The sequence below is a fragment of the Polypterus senegalus genome, chromosome 10 (assembly GCF_016835505.1).
Source record: "Polypterus senegalus isolate Bchr_013 chromosome 10, ASM1683550v1, whole genome shotgun sequence".
Taxonomy (NCBI): Eukaryota; Metazoa; Chordata; class Cladistia; order Polypteriformes; family Polypteridae; genus Polypterus; species Polypterus senegalus.
Window position 1 is genome coordinate 61,464,796 of NC_053163.1, and position 16,928 is coordinate 61,481,723.

The window sequence follows — 16,928 nt, forward strand, 5'->3', positions numbered from 1 at the left end:
CCCAAATTTTTTGTTACTAATGACTACGCCAATCTTTAATTTACACACATTTTCACTTAGTGACTCTTCTCAGTTATTAATAAAATTGGCTGGAAATAAGCAAAAAAAGCAAGCAAAACAATGTGAGATGAGTTCATTGGTGGAGCCCAAAAGAATTCTTTGTTTTTTGATTTACAAAAATTACATGAGTTCTGATATGCAAGTCAAGCATGTGAAAAATGAAACATTGATTATGTTATTGATTATATATTAAATCAAACCTCCAAAAAGAACACTCTGGGAAATTTAGACAGCTTATGTTGACAGGCCATGTTTTGGAAAGCAGACAGAAGCAGTTAAGAAAAGGCAAATGAGATGTTAGGCTGTCATGTTAAGATGTTATGTCAAGGAATGTCATGCTCAAACTATTGCAGGCTGGCAAAACCACATTTGACATGACACACGCACATATTATCACAGTGAAAGAAACTGCACATAGAATACCAGTCAAATGGATTCATTGGGTAAGTAGGTAAAGTCTTAAAAAGAAAACAGGACTTAATCTATCCATCCATCCATCCATTATCCAACCCGCTATATCCTAACTACAGGGTCACGGGGGGGACTTAATCTAGGACTACGAAATTCTGAAATGCATCCGTTCACAAGCATTCTTCCAATAAAACAGTGAATCGCATACTGAAGGAGAGAGGCGTAAATCAGGGAGAGCTACATTGAAGACTCTAACGTGGAAGCATTACTTCATTCAGAGAGTTACATAGCTGAAATGGAAACCCAGTTGAATGTCTGAATTAGCTTTTTGCTCTCCAAATAAGGCTGTGGATACTCCTGTCGTTGTAAACATCTGGTCCATTCACACAAAATATCTCTATTTGGGAACCTGAACAAAATGTGAGCACTTTGAACAAAGTCTTGATGTGGTTAAACATTGACTTTACCAGATAAGCAGCAAAATATTTGCATCCTTTTCACATAGTTAGCATATAAATTAAATGCATTTTCCTGTTATCATGAAGAATTGCTATATTATAAATAGTGATGATCAATACAGTACAGCCACGTTTCATTTCGCATGCACTTTTATAAAATTTATGTTGTTAAAATTAGTTTTGCATGGGATTCTGCAATCAGGAAACATGAAACTCACTAAAGAGTTTTTTGGGTTTAAAGCCAGGACTATTGCTGCTGTTGTGTGTGCTCATGTGCCTGCTTGTGCTGGTACAATCCCTCCTCTCTGTATTTCTGCTTCTGCTTAGGTGCTGTGACACACTGATAGTTGATAACACCATCTGCCCCAGCACTTCTTTCTTCTCTTGGCTTGCCTGTCATTGCATGGTGTAACCCTGACAAGTGACAGCTGCTTTACACAACTGCTCGACTGGGCCACAGAGATGTATACAGTATGTTTAGTACTGCCACTTGTACTTGGATATGCTGATCAATTTACAACATCACCACTCTCTGGCACCATGATGAGCAAGAACTGACTACCCAGCTAACATTTCATTAGCAATTGCTAGATATAAGAATGGGGTACTACGGATAATACAGAAAATCAATCAATTAATCAATAAATGTGCATTGTGCAGACATTTCAAGATGAACTTAACAAATACATTGGGAGGAAGCTTTGAATTGCCTGATAGCAGTGGGCAGAAAAGACCCCCAGAGGTGCATCTTAGCACACTGTGGTGGAATGGGCCTCCTGGAGGGAACTTTACATGACGGCATTCAAATCTACCACTATCCTCCTTTCCACAATGGCTTCTATCATCAATAGATGTAAAAAGTAGATACTGATTTTTTTAAATTATGTTTACTTATGTTGTCTTTGTGAGATATTACAGCTGACAGCAAGACCGTTTTGTAATTTGAAGACCCTCATCTATTAATTTATTGTATAGTTACCTGTTCTCAATAGATGCCCAGGAGAAAGTGTCAGAATGAACTGGCTCAGAATCCAGAAAGCTAAAAAGAGTGAAAATGGAGATAATCCTTCATTAGATATTGAATTGTAAAATGTTTTTGATTATCACCTATTACATTTTGAAATAGAAGAACTAAGTTGATTTCTTTTCTTCAGTTTAATGTAAAATTGGCATTTGTACTTAATATTTTATCAGATGTGCAGACAATCAGAGCCTTAGGCTTTGTTTGGCTGAATGGCCTGTTCGTGTCAAAGTTGTTCTATCAACCCTATTCACTTAATTTCTCTAAAAAGTTGAATTTAATTCCAAGATATGAACCTTAATTTACAAGTGTAAACCACTGAATGTTCTTAATAATGGATGTGCTACTTTCATTTCAATAAAGCAGCACTGAATGAATTTCTCCACTCATGGTTGCATGCCTGTATTAGGTATCTGACTCTTAATGTTTTTCTGTTAGGTATCTCATTACTGGTGGGTATCCACGTCTGTCTGTCGTAATCATCTCACATAACATAATATTCTAAAACCTCTTTAATCAGTTAGAGAAATTAGGGGTCATAGTTCAGAATTAGGAAACAGCACAGGACAGGGGACCCACATACACCCACTTATGGCCAGTTTAGGTATGTAGAAGGAAATCCCACAAAGACATGGTGAGGACTTGCAAGCTCTAATAAGTACATGATGTGAAATCTACAAGGCAGCCGCGGTAACCATTGTGTATTCTCTGCCTCCTTTGTATGTTACGGCTTGTACTCTATATTCTTCTTCTTCTTTCGGCTGCTTCCATTAGGGGTTGCCACAGCAGATCATCTCGTTCCAAATCTTCCTCTCCTCTTCATCTTGCTCTGTTACACCCATCACCTGTATGTCCTCTTCCACCACATCCATAAACCTTCTCTTAGGCCTTCCTCTTTTCCTCTTACATGGCAGCTCTATCTTTAACATCCTTTTCCCAATATACTCGGTATCTCTCCTTTGCACATGACGAAACCAACGCAATCTCGCCTCTCTGATTTTGTCTCCCAACCTTCCAACTTGAGCTGACCCTCTAATGTACTCATTTCTAATCCTATCCATCCTCGTCACATCCAGTGCAAATCTTAGCATCTTTAACTCTGCTACCTCCAGCTCTGTCTCCTGCTTTCTGGTCAGTGCCACCGTCTCCAACCCATATAACATAGCTGGTCTCACTACCATACTGTAGACCTTCCCTTTCACTCTTGCTGATACCCGGCTGTCACAAATCACTCCTGACACTTACTCAGTTAATTGCTTCTCCTTATTACATAACATCTGTTTTTTTTGTTTTTTTTTACCTTTTCTCAATGGTGGTTGTAGTATGAGTTGATGTTGTGGTACTGGGCTTATCAGATTTCAGCTTCGTATCTTTTGAGCTGCATTGAAAGGAAAATAATTGGACAGCTCAGTAATCATTTTAAAACTGAGCACATTAACAGTAGAAAAACAACTAAAAGAAAGGAGCCCCGAGGATGGCTCTCCAAAGCAGGCAACAATACTTCATCCCCAAAGCTGATTTCACAAGTCTTACTGCTATTTTCCCACTGATGAGTTTCAGCCTGTGTTGGAGATGTGGAACATGAAACTGAAATCAATTTAACTTTCATTTAAAAAGTAGATGATCATCAAGGACAGCAGACACTGGCATTACTGTCTGTAAATTTTAAGGACTTCCTCACCTGTCCGTGTCGGAGTCAAATGAAATCAAGCTTTGGGTAACATCAAGTTTCTTGACATTTTCTTTAGTGTTCTTCACTGTGGTGTCTTTATTAGATTTTCCACTATAAAAAAAAAGAAGTAAAGCATCAGAGAGCAAGTTCAAAAATATTACCCCTTAATCAGAATTTGGCTCCCCACATATTTTCATTATCTAATGTGCATTTAAGCAGGGTATTTAATAGCAATTTGAAATTCAGCACTGTTTCAACTTAAGATAGTCATCAATTGCTGCATTTTACTGGCCCCTCTTACAATGTAATGGTGTGCAGAAGCCATTATGGACTCCAATGGGCACAAAGCTGGCACCCATACTGCATGAGATTTCAGTCAAGTCTAAAGTCTAACTGTAATCAGGAAGTTGTTGTGATGGAAGTCTCCACTTCTAATAGTGTACCTCTGCTCTTTAGGGTTTATCTGTCGGTAATACTAGATGTAGGATACTCTTTATTCAGTATGTGTACATTGGAACCATTTATAGGTCTGTAATGAATAAGGAAAGCAATCAGAAATCCAAGACAGTTGGGATGTTGCTCTTAAGCTCAGGCTGTTGGGCCTGGATGTGAGAATCACCTCTAGCTTTTACTGGATCATTTTATGGCTACAGTATGTTGAATCTGATGGGCTCAGAGAGCTAGTGACTGCAAGTTTCATTGGTACTTATGTATTTTGCATATGTGATTTCTTTGTTTAAGGATATGGTATAGATTAGGTCCATCACTTATGGAAAGTATTAGATAGCGATGGCTAGCAGATCATGAATGTGGCGACTCTGGTATAAGAAGGCCTCAGTGAAGTCCTTGGGGTTTTATGTTAGATAGTTCAGTAAGACTAGGACATTCACAAGTTATTTGATTCATTTTCAAAGAAGCAACTTGTTTTTTGTCGTCTACTCAGTTTCAAATCTGTGTCGAACATTCATTCATAAAGTGGTCTTTTGTTCTTGAAGATAAACACAAAGAGTTGTACTACCATGAAGTCTACTATTAAAATAATGATAAAATATTTACATGGGGTATGATAATTGAATAATAATGATAACTAATTGCCCTAGATTAGGCCACAATTTTAAACAAAATATATAATTCAATGTCCTGGCAAGAGATCAGAACACAGCTAACAAATGAGCTGTAATAGGCAAAAAGCAAAATAAGGCTTCCAATTTTTTAGCTCTAGTGTTTCTTGTGGAGGACATTGCAGTTTAAAGCTGCATGTCTGGTACAAATGGAGCAGGATATTCACTTGCAGTCTTGGCTTGTTTGTCTTAAAGATGCTGTCATGGTGGAATTAGATTTCTGTTAACATCAAGCTTTTATTTGAGATTCCATTAATACTGCTTTTAACAGAAGTTCCTCTGAGGTTTTTAGCAGCCTCCTCACCTCACGCTTGAGTTGCTGGCAAACAAAACCAATTTAGAGTGGCCTGTTGGAGCAGGATGTACATTCTCCAATTTAGTTTAATATATTTACATAACTTTTGAAAGAAATGGACACTGAAATCTGACACACTGCAAGCAACATGTCACTCATACAGTGGTTGTGATCTCTAATTAAAAATGAACACTGTTTCATTGCATACAAATTTGATACATTTGTTTTTGCTTTGTATGTAGGTGCGGTATCAGAGCTTTTATTTGCAGAACTTGTGTGTAATGTATACCAGAGAATTTGCATGGCTTTTATGTACACAGAGCAGGAAAAAAATATTTGAGGAACTATAGAATAACTGATGACAGACCGTTAAATTCATCTGCTCCTGCACTATTATGGTGACATTAAAAATAGATTATCACAGATTATATATGGTGGGCAGCAGAGTCCGAAGTTCAGATCATGGTGTGGGCATGTTCTTGCCAGGTCTGGAAGGTCTTCCTCCTGATGCTCAGTTATTCACCCACATCTTAAAGACTTGTAATTTAAGTCAACTGGCAACTAAGTTGACCCAGTATGAGAGGGTGAGTGTGGATTTGTGTAGGACTTCTCTACAGTTAATTCCTGTCAGGACTTCTCTACAGTTAATTCCTGTCATACAGCTCATGATACTGAAAAAAAAATAACGGCTTTCCAAAAAGTACAATACAGAAAATGGAATGGTGGATGTTCTAACAGATTCACTTCTCAGCTCAGGCACTGTGTGCGTGGAGCGTCTCTACATGGGTTTCTCCAGCTACTCTACACACATTTCTAGTGTCAAGTCATTGCTAATATTTTGAGAGTGTGGGTGTATGCTAAAGTGTGGCCAGTGGTAGATTGGTGCCCCATCCATGTTTGGCACATTGAGCCCAGTGTTGCCGGGGCAGACTTTGGTTCACTGCAATTCTGAAACTTGCAAGCTTAGAAAATAAGTGAAAGCAGAGAGGGATTAATGCTTAAACTGGCCTACAGGGAAATAAAAGTGGTAAACAGTTTTTAAATATACAGAAATGATATGGTGCACCACCAGAAACTGGGCCTAGATTCCCAGAAGTGCCTGAACTCTCCTTTGCTGTTGTCCTGGTAGAAACCTAAGCTGAAGAAGTTTTATCATTGTTCTTCTGTATTTTAATTAAACTGGCCCTCTCTAATACTTCCAATGAACATCCTGCTCATTATGACAGGCTTTGCTAGAGGATAAAATAAACAGTGAGCGGACAAGTGTGGAGCATCTGTTGGTGAAGAAAGATTCACTGATCTTGACTTTACTGATGATGCTGTCATTGGAGTCAATGGAGACTCTGAGCGGGGCTCTTGAGGGACTGAGCAAGGAGTCTGAGTGTCTGGGCTTGCGAGTGTCCTGGATAAAACTCAAGATCCAGGCCTTTAATGACCTCTTGAGCACAGCCATCAGCAGTGTGTCTGTTTGCAGAGAGAATGTCAACCTTGTCGAGTGGTTTACCTTCCTTGGCAGTGACATTCGTGTCTCTGGTGACTCTTCCTATGAAGTCAGTAGACAGATTGGAAGAGCATGGGGGGTCATGAGGTCACTGGAAAGGGATGAGTGGCACTCATGATATCTTTGAAGCAGAATGAAGGTCCAAGTCTTTAGAATCCTGGTGCTATATGGTTGAGAGACATGTACGCTATCCAGTGACTTGAGATGGACTGGACTCCTTTGGTGCTGTGTCTCTTCGGAGAATCCTTGGGTACTGCTGGTTTGACTTTGTGTTAAATGAGCGGTTGCTAACAGAGTCCCTAATGAGGCACAGTACTCGCATTGTGAGAGAGCGTCAGTTATGGTACTATGGGAATGTGGCGCGATTCCCCACAGGTGATCCGGCTTGCAGGATCCTCATTGTTGAGGACCTGAGTGGCTGGACCAGGCCAACTGGACATCAATATAACACATGGCTGTGGTAGATAGATGGTCATTTCAGGAGGGTTGGACTGGACCGCACATCTGCCTGGGGGGTTGCCAACCAGGATCCCGAACTGTATCGCCATATGTAGACATGCATGCTCCCCAACCTGATCTGACCTGACCTGACCTGGACAATGAAGGATATTTCACATAGCAGTCTCTGCCATGCTCTGTAAGACCTTACCTTATGGCATGAAGGCCACTCTTAGCCTAAGTGACTATACACCTCCTGCTCACATATTGCATAACATGTATTATGAAGGTACTGTATATAAGTTATTGTCCTTACCTCAGTAGATTGGAGTCCAAAAGAAGATCTTTCGAAGGGTCTGACTCCGTCTCCTTTCTTGTGATTTGAGAAACCTTTGTTTTACGTTCAGTGGCAGGACTGAAAAGTAAGAATAAATGCACCTAAGAACAGCTGGATTAAAACACTTTTAACTTAACAAGGTGCTTTAGTTGAAATTTATATTTCATATATCTTTGATATAATCATTGTTACATAAACAGGATAATCATTATTTAGTAGTCACATATAATGAAAATGTGAGATTGATTCAATGTGTTGTCACACACAGGAGGCAGCTAAAGGGCCTGAATAATAGTAGTGCTACGCCAGACCTGGGGGAGGCGAGGTGCACTGACTTTCTCTATCAATCCTGTGCAAACCATTCACAGGAAATCCTGCACCATTGATGATGTCACTTCCGGTGCCAGGCCCACTGATGATGTTACTTCCGGTCTGGATGGCATCACATTCGGGTCCGAGGCCATTGATGACGTCACTTTCGGCCTCAAGGACATTGCTTCCTGTTTCGGTCCCAATGACGTCACTTCCTGTCTAGGCTTTTAAAGCCGCCATCTGTTCAACCTTAAAATCAGTTCTATTTTGGACTCAGACTTGTGAACAACTCACAATGAATTATCCATTTGCAGCCAGGGCACAATATACGGGTGGCTGTCCCAAACCTTTTTCGATGTCTTTTGTCTCCTATTGTGACAGTTTGAAGTAAATTGAATTAGTCTGTTTAGTACACTGACCAGAGCCCTTTGGTTGCTGAAGTTAAGGTGATCAGAATTATTGAAACATACTGGCAGATCAGCTGTAACATAGTGGCACAGCTGTTAGCACTGCTGCCTCACCGCTCCACAAATACAGCTTAAGACACTCCTAACATGGAGTATGCATGATCAACCTAAGTCTATGTGGGGCCACCGAAGAGTCAAACTGATACCAGAACGAACGAGTATGTGGGTGTGTGTTTGTACTTTGTGATGGACTGGTGTCCAGTTCAGGATTGGTCCCCACCTTCAGCCCAGTGATCCAGTGACTCTGACCTCTGCGTGGAAAGCATTAATCTGTCATTTAATACAGTCTGTAGATGTATAAATTCCTAACAATGTGCGATGTTGGTGATAAATACAACTGCTTGAACCAAATGATTAAAATTTGTACCTAAATGTCTTGTAGATACAATGGTTACAATTCTAGGATATCTTGTTTAAACTGTAGCACAGCCCACATGTTTCCAAGTACTCCTACTTCCACCCAAACACACATTATATTAGTTGGCAAATCTAGGCCGACCAGTGTGAATGAACATGGATGTGCACACCTGTCTGGCATTGTGGCCTACTGTGCACCCCGGTGCTGCCAGGATGAAACGCGTCTCTGCACTTTTCCGTAGTGACATAAATTTGTTCAGAAATGGTAGAGATGGATGAAAGGAGAATGTGTATCAGTGAAGACTAAGTGGGTTACTAAAGCTTTCTAAGCAGTGTGTTCTTTACTTCATCAAGAAAAAACACCTCAACTGCTCTTTTTATCCTTTCTTCCATTTTCTGTTTGCACTTTGTAAACGTCATGGCTAAAAGAGAGCTGTCTTTGGAGTGAATGTAACGGTGGGGACAGCAGCCTGTTGTTTGAAACACAAAAACACAAATATGACCACTTTAGTATGAATAAACATTATAATCTTTATAAGCAAAACCACTTATAAATGATAGCTAAGAATGTATTTAATTATTTTTGTATTTTCCATATTTTGAGTTCTCCTTTAAATTGACAATTAAACTGCCATGCACATGTTTGGGATACAAGAGGAGAAATCCATGCAGGCACAGGCACAACATGCTAATTCAATATGAGCAGAGACTAAGCACAGAATTCAAGCCCAGGGCTCTGAGGCTGTGGGGCTGTAGGTCTAGGGCATGTATGTTCGACTGGACAATGATATACTGGCACAACATCCAGGGCTGGTGAAGGCCTTGTGCCCGTTACTGCCCAGACAGGCTCCTACTTTGTTGAATTTGACAGATTTGGCTAGTTATTGTTTAAATTTTGGAGAAACATTGGAGGTAGGCCTGGACGACACCAATAAGACCAGGATGTGTGATGAAAATCAAGTAGAAGGAGAAAAATCAAGTCAACATAGGCAGAATTCACAGAGATACACAATTTGCGAAATAAGTAGACAGTATTGCTTCATCAGTCATTGCACATACAAATGTCTGATCACTTATTTGTTCGTGAGAGAAAAAGTTGCCAGTGTTTCTGGAGCCGTTGAGTCAACAGCACTTCCTACTGTGCTGCCCATCGTGAAAAATGATCCTGGCCAGGAAGGAGCACAGTTTATTACCTTAGATGGGAGGCCCAAGAAGAACATTATACAGATTGGTAGGTTGGGCAGAAAGATAAGTCTGTTCCCAACCGATATAAAATAAAGGGTGGACCAGCAGAAGCCAGGAGTTGGGAGTGGTTCCATTCCCCATGCGCAAGGTGGCAATGGTTCTCATATAAAAACCCACTCAGGACACCTGCAGAAGTGCTAGGGAAATGGAGTCTGGAAGTGCAGTCCTGTAGGGGTCCCTTAGGAATGATAGAGGGCACTGTCAGGGGAAGACCACTCTACTTTGTCTATGGCTCAGAAGTGCCTCCTAGAGGAGACAGAATGGCACCAGAAGCATTCCCTGGTCTGGTATATAAAAGGAAGCTGCCTTCCGACTCTGACTCACCCATGTGTGGCAGTGGGCAAAACTTCTTGGCGGATTTTAGGAGGAAGAGTTGTATACTTTATTGTGTATTTTCATTGTGTTTGAGCCACTGGTCAAAGAGGAGATTTGGAAAGGCCCTGATAAGAAGAATACAAATCCATTATTTTATTCTACAAATGTGTGGCAATTGCTGTGTCTGTGATTTGGGGCTCTCTGGTGCCCCCTTGTGGTTACACCATTTAAGGTTTAACCTCTGAAACTGAGATGTCATAGTGGGATACTGAGGGACAAAATACATTTCATAGTGTGCAGCTGTAAGCTCTGTTCATTTTCCAAACTGCTTATTCTATTCTTACCTTTCTGTGCCAGAATCAAAGGAAATAAGATTTGAAGGAGCATCAAGTGCTGATTCAAGAGCTTTCTTTCTTGTCTTATTCTCCTTTTCTGTATAGGAGCTATAAAATAAAATAAAGGTGAAAGATGGTGTGTGAGGATATAGAAGAGAAGGGAATTCAATGAATGGATCATATAAAAATATGAAGGAAATATACAGTTACTGTATTAACCAATCACTTTGAAAAGAAGAGGCTTTTTTATTATTTCTGCCAGTTTTTGGTGTCGACACCATGCTTTTCACAGGCATGCTCATTTATCGTTTCATTATTAGCAGATAACTAGTTATTCTTTATTATAACATGCGTAGAGACCTGCTGAAAGCACATCATGGTTTAAAGGAGAATGTTAAATGTTGTTAAAGTGAGCCAAGGATGTTCTTTAACTTTTTTTGATGGGGCTGTTTTTGTAATGGCTTTGTGATAGACATGCCTGTCCCTTTTGGAGGACACTCTGTTGTATGAAATTTGATTGATTAAGCTGCCATTTAAATCCAAATTAAGATGTATTAATAGTTACTAAGGCATTTGCATAGTACCAGTTACTTATGCTTTAAATGCTTAATTTGTTTTTTTCTGGTCCAGGTAGTTTAAACAATTACGTCATAAAATGAATTGTTCAGTATGTCTGATAGTGAAGCTGGCATCTTCTTGTGAATGCCTGTGATTTGATTTGGAATGCCATTCCAAATAATCTGAACATTCTACCAACTTCTTTTAGCTAAGAAAGATTTCTTACTCATATCTGTTGGCATTATATTATTGACCATTGCCAATAATTAAAAGTCATATAAATGTAACAGTAGTACTAATAGTAATAGCAGCAGTGTAATGTGTAACTTTTTTGCTTCTTTTTCAACTGGACTGAATTATGGTTTGGAAACTTCCTGGAGACAATGTTCATGGTGAAGGGCATTGCCTAAACTGATACTGATGATTTTTAACTGAGTGATGATCAAAAGTATAAATGGTGCGCTCTGTATTTTTCAAGAATCCTTTGTGAAATTTATGAGTAATTTTGCACTTCAGACAATTCAGAATTATATAACATGTTAATAAAGCTTACGTTTGTCTGTTTGTGAGTTTGATGTTATGGCTTTCAATAATATGCCCAGGAAGGACAGCCTCATTTCTATGACTACATTTTCGAAGTAAACAGTTATTTTTATAACATAAAGATATCAATACTAACATAAGTCTAAAATATTAATAATGACTGACTCATTAAGTCAAGTGACTTTTTGGCTGTTTTTACCTTTGGATCTCCAACTCTTTTGGGATTTTGTCAACATCAATCAAAGTCTCAGTAGTTGTAATGGTAGTTTGAACTTTTGTTTGTGTTTTGTGGCTGAAAAGAAAGAAAAAGAAAATAATCAGTTGCATCAGAATTGTATTTCTTGAAAAGAAAGCTTCAGAGTGTGATGAAGTTTAACGTTTTATGCGAAGTTGTTTGTTCCCGGTGTATTGGCTTTGGAATGTCAACTGGTGTTTCATCAAGAACTACAAGTGAGTGTTGATTTAGTTTTGTTTTTTACTGGACAGGTCAGAATCACAAGTTCAAATCCCAGTCTGGTAGCTTCCCATGTTGAATTTTAAACATTTTCCCAGTTGTTTTTTTTTTTTGTTTGTTTTCTTCCCCACGATTGAAAGGTATGTATGTGTTTGACTAACTGACCCTGTAAGACGGATTGTGCCCTGGAATGTACTGAAGCCCCCACTGGAGTGGATTCTTGCTTTGCTCGACAGGCAGCTAGGATAGTCTCTGGCCTAATTAACTGGAGTTATTTTGTTTTAAAACAAATTATATGTGAAGAAGTGATATGAATTAGGAAAATATTAGCAGATTAAAGAGAAAGCAAATTGCAAAACGGTACTATACCTGGGATTTTCATTCACATATTCTGTTGTCTTTACATCAGTTGAGTACTTTGTGCTTCCTTCATTCCTTCTGAAAAATAAAATTTTATCTATCAATATAAACGAGAAAGAAAATCTCAAGACAAATATTTGAAAGTGTGTGAATTCAAGCTATAACATATAGGGTGGTCCAGATCTAATTATGCAATTTTCATTACGCTATAACTTATTACGTTTATTATATAGAAAATCACCCGAAAAATCCCGGACCATCGAGAAGTGTGCGAATTGACGACATGAAGAATTGTCTTTGGGCCAAACTGGAATCGTCCCCGCATAAATCAAAGTCATCCAGACGATCTGGATCTGCATAATTAGATCTGGACCACCCTGTACATGAAATGAACATCAAATGGATTTCACATGCTGAGAGAATCGATTTGTTGGTGCAAAGCAAAGTCTCACCAAGTTCATTCGATAGACACTTTTGAGAAATAATCTCTGCTAGAAAGAAAACTGATTTGGATATTTTCAGTTTGATTAGGCCTTTTTCACTCTTTCAGTTGTCTCTTTCTGGAGGTTTAAAGCTCTGACAGAGTTGGCTGCAAACTGAAAAGCAACATTGGATGGGATGGTAGTTCAATGTGGGGCAGCGATAGCCAATAATAATCCAAAAACTAGAATAATACCAAAGGAGATGGTACAAAAATATACCAAAAATTTAAACTCAATAGTGACACTGGATAGATGTAAGATAACATACAGTTAACAAAAGCATGACTGAGCAGTTAGGTCGAATTTTTTTTAACATTTTATTAAATGTATTAAAATCAAACAACATTCCATAAAAGCAAGTCAAATTTTACAAGACTAGGTTCAAGTCAAGTCAACCTCCACTTGTGAGAAAGAGAGCTCGGCCAACATAGCAAAAATATAATAGTAGAAAAAAAAAGTAAATAAATAGAATAAAAAGAGAACCAGCTTCCTCAATTTAAATGCTTATTCCAAAATATTATTGATTAGATCCTGTCAGGTTTTAAAGAAAGTTTTGAACAGATCCTCTAAGTGAGTATTTAATTTTTTGCCAATTTCAAATAGTATATAACATCAGTTACCCACTGACTTAAAAGAGGTGGGCTAGGATTCTTCCAGTAGTGCAAGATAAGTCTACGTGCCAATAGCGTAGTAAAAGCAATCACAGTTTGTTTGTCCTTCTCCATTTAAGCCCATCTGGAAGAACACCAAACACAGCTGTTAATGGGTTAGGAGGGATTGTGACACCAATGTTGTCTGAAAGGTAATTAAAAATTTTGGTCCAGAATGATCTTAATTTGGTGCAGGCTCAAAAATTGTGATCCATTGAGGCTGGGACTTGATTGCAGCGTTCGCAGGTTGGATCTTGCCCTGAAAACATTTTGGACAATTTTAAACGAGACAGATGTGCTCGATATATAATTTAACGTTGAATAATTGTACGCTTTGTGCATATGGAGCTCGAGTGAATTCTCTGCATTGTTGCCTTCCACTCCTTTTCCGAAATGTTGAGTGAGAGATCCTTTTCCTACTGTACTCTGGGATCTTTGAAAGGGAGGGACTTTAAATTGTTTTTATTTGTTACAGAAATGCTGTTTGAGTCTTCAAAACTGATCAATATTTTTTCCGGAGCTAAAGTAGGTGGGAGGTGAAGGAAATTGGGCAGGTTTTGTTTAAAAAAATTTCTAATTTGGAGGTAGTGAAAGAAATGTGTTGCTGGAAAGTTAAATTTGGAGTGTAATTGTTCATAGGATGCGAAGACGTTGTCTATGTACAGCTAGGTCTAAATTTTGGTTGTAATAATGCTAAGTGGCAGGCAGTTTTGGACATGAAGAGAGTCTGGACTTCCACAGGCCGAGCGCTGCAGTGCTACAACACACAGTCACCATTTAGTGCCACGGGACAGGGCAGAGTTTAAAGGTGTGACACATATGCGGGACAGCAATTTTTAATCTGAGCAGGTTAATTTAATTTGTAATATGAGATATCATGATCAGCAAATGGTGAGATGTGAATTAGGCATAATTCAGGCATTTAGGTTGATTCAGGAGTTTGGCTGTTGAGTTTTTTATATTTCTGGTATCTGATCATGACAAAATGCTAAGCAATACAATTGTTGGAATGGAAAATGGCAAGAAGAGTGAAGAAATATTTGTGACTTAAAAGTAACTGGATTCGCGTTAGTCATATTTTTCAAACAGTATGCTTTATAAATGAAAGTTATATTCAAAATGAAAACTCAATTTCTGATTACAATAGAGTGAGTAGTCATTAAGCTCTAAAACAAAACAGGCATACTGGTTTAAGCTCTATTTTAGAAGCTATGAGAAACAGACCATAAATCATATACTTTGGTGTGTGATGTATTTGTTTACATGTGAACGCCATTGTTTTGAGTATCTACTATCGGTTTGCATGCATACTTTGTGGGTTTGTGAGTGTACAGTACTGTTTTTATTCATTTGAACTATATTGGCTTGTGTCCGTACATTATCAGTTTGTGTGTGAACTATATTGCTGTACATATACTACAGGTTTGCATATGAACTACATTGATTTGCACTTGCATAACATTGGTTCCAGTTTGTTTTCTAGTACATGCAAACTGATCATAAATACTCATAAACCAATCATGTTCACACTTAATCCAACAGATTACACAGAAACTTAGAGCCTTGTTTTGTGTGGACATACAGTAGATCAGAGTGAATCACTACCACAGAAATAAACTCTTAGGCCATCTTTCAATCATCTTCTCCTGGGAGAAGGTAGATAATAAATTATTAGTGGACCAAGTAAAAAGTCCTAAGGAACACAATAGAGATGGCCGATTTTGTGATTGTGTTCCATTTTTAGTTTCATGATTCAACACTGAATGCTGTTTGGTGTTGATCCCTGCCTCAAGCCCAGTCCTGCTGATAGAGGTGCCTGTCCTGACAACCATGAACTGAATAAAGAAGGTTGAGTTCACTTCTTTGCCGTGTCAAGTGTAACTCTGTATTCAGTATGCTATGGTGCCTGCCCTGTAAAATACGTAACATTAAAGACTGCGAGTTAATTTTCAAATGATTAACTCTTCCTTCATGTACTACATTCTAGATATAGTAAGATATATTAGTAAGGATATAAATATTAATGTTATGAAGTGCTTTTCATAGTCAACAGCATTGCAAAGTGCTTTCTATTCACAGTGCAGAGTCATTTATGATGGCAAAACACAGAGAAATGAAGTAGCACCTCCAGTGCAATTGTTGGATTGAGATTTTAAACTTCAGATCGCCAGTCTACTTCCACTGTCACAGGACCACACAGACTACCGTAATATCATTCAGATCAGATATCAATAGAGCAAAAAAAAACTGAACACTAAAAATCAAAAAGCAAGAATATAGTCAGAGTTTGGTCTGTAAGTGATGAGTTGAGGAAAGATAAAATGTTATTTGGTAAATCATCAGCTGTTTTGGACCATTATAATAATTATTGTATTTTTTTATAATCAGACTATGATTGCACAAGCTACAGATTCTAGGAAAGGGATGTCTAAATCAGACCCTAGAAGGCTGCAGCGGCCACCAGTGTTTATTCCAGCCCCTTTGTCCATTAGTAACCAGTTACTGTTTCTAATAGAGTAGTCTCGATTACCTTAAATATAATTTGACACCTCTATCTTAGAAGATCCTCCCGAAACCAAAAATGAGATACTACCCTGGACCCCAACTGGAAATGTTGTTTTGAAATACCTCCAGCCCACGTGCCAAATGAGGTCAATATCAAACCTCAGAAGAAGTGGAATTTTTTCTAACAAAGATAAAGGGAAGTGGCTATTCTTCCAGGTCCCACAGAACAGGGAACACCCTAATAAACTGGAGATCCAAAAACTGTATACTTCATAATAAAACAATTAAACAAAGAAAATAACCAAAACTGTCTGGCAATAAATAATCCAGTTTCCCTTGTACTATAGCTACATTGAAAGCAGAAAGGCATGGGATATGTATGTGTTAATGTAAAACATTAAAAACAGACAAAGGAATTATCACACCACGTTAGATTCTGCTACATTCCAACGTATTAAAATCTGGAAACCTCCAAATGAGGGGCAAAACTAATTTGGGTAAAAAAGAAGAATGAATGACCTGAAACGGTGAGCAGACTCCAGATTTTCATTAAAGGCTGTGCTTTTGTTGTCTGAATCATCAAGGCTGGATTTTGTCTCTCCATGCAGTCTTGGAGACAACTGGTTGGTGTAATTTGGATCATCATCATTAATCTCCACCCTTTGGTAGGAAAAACACAAAAAAACAGAAACTGGCAATGGTCTGCAGACTGAATTTTACAAAAAGAATGTCAAGTTCAAAAAAGCGATATCTGACTAAAATAATGATTAAATTTCTATAGAATCTAGAACTCAAATCAGTCTATATAACATTAGCAGAGTAATTAATTTCTTCAAATAGTTAAATATTAAGTCATGTGTACTTTCATGATCAAGCCTGCTTAACTCCATTCAGGGCCATGGTGACAGAAGCCTGTCCTTGAAGACAGCATGTCAGCTATTACAGGACCAACTCATTCACACACCCACTTACCTGTGAATATGCACTATTTGCATTTTCTATTAAATAAAATTGAGTTATGTATCTTAGTT

General features: G+C 38.4%; 1 protein-coding gene across 3 annotated transcripts in view; it reads right to left on the minus strand.

Moving 5' to 3' along the window:
* znf185 (zinc finger protein 185 with LIM domain) overlaps positions 1 to 16,928 on the minus strand; it is a 103,196-nt gene that overhangs the window by 30,503 nt on the left and 55,765 nt on the right. For all 3 annotated transcript variants that reach the window (XM_039765824.1, XM_039765823.1, XM_039765822.1), the window contains 8 exons: positions 16,417 to 16,557; positions 12,270 to 12,338; positions 11,646 to 11,738; positions 10,355 to 10,453; positions 7,294 to 7,392; positions 3,632 to 3,733; positions 3,251 to 3,328; positions 1,909 to 1,968 (listed from right to left, as the gene is read on the minus strand). In XM_039765824.1, coding sequence (XP_039621758.1) covers positions 1,909 to 1,968; positions 3,251 to 3,328; positions 3,632 to 3,733; positions 7,294 to 7,392; positions 10,355 to 10,453; positions 11,646 to 11,738; positions 12,270 to 12,338; positions 16,417 to 16,557 — 741 coding nt within the window. The remainder of the gene's footprint in view (positions 1 to 1,908; positions 1,969 to 3,250; positions 3,329 to 3,631; positions 3,734 to 7,293; positions 7,393 to 10,354; positions 10,454 to 11,645; positions 11,739 to 12,269; positions 12,339 to 16,416; positions 16,558 to 16,928) is intronic.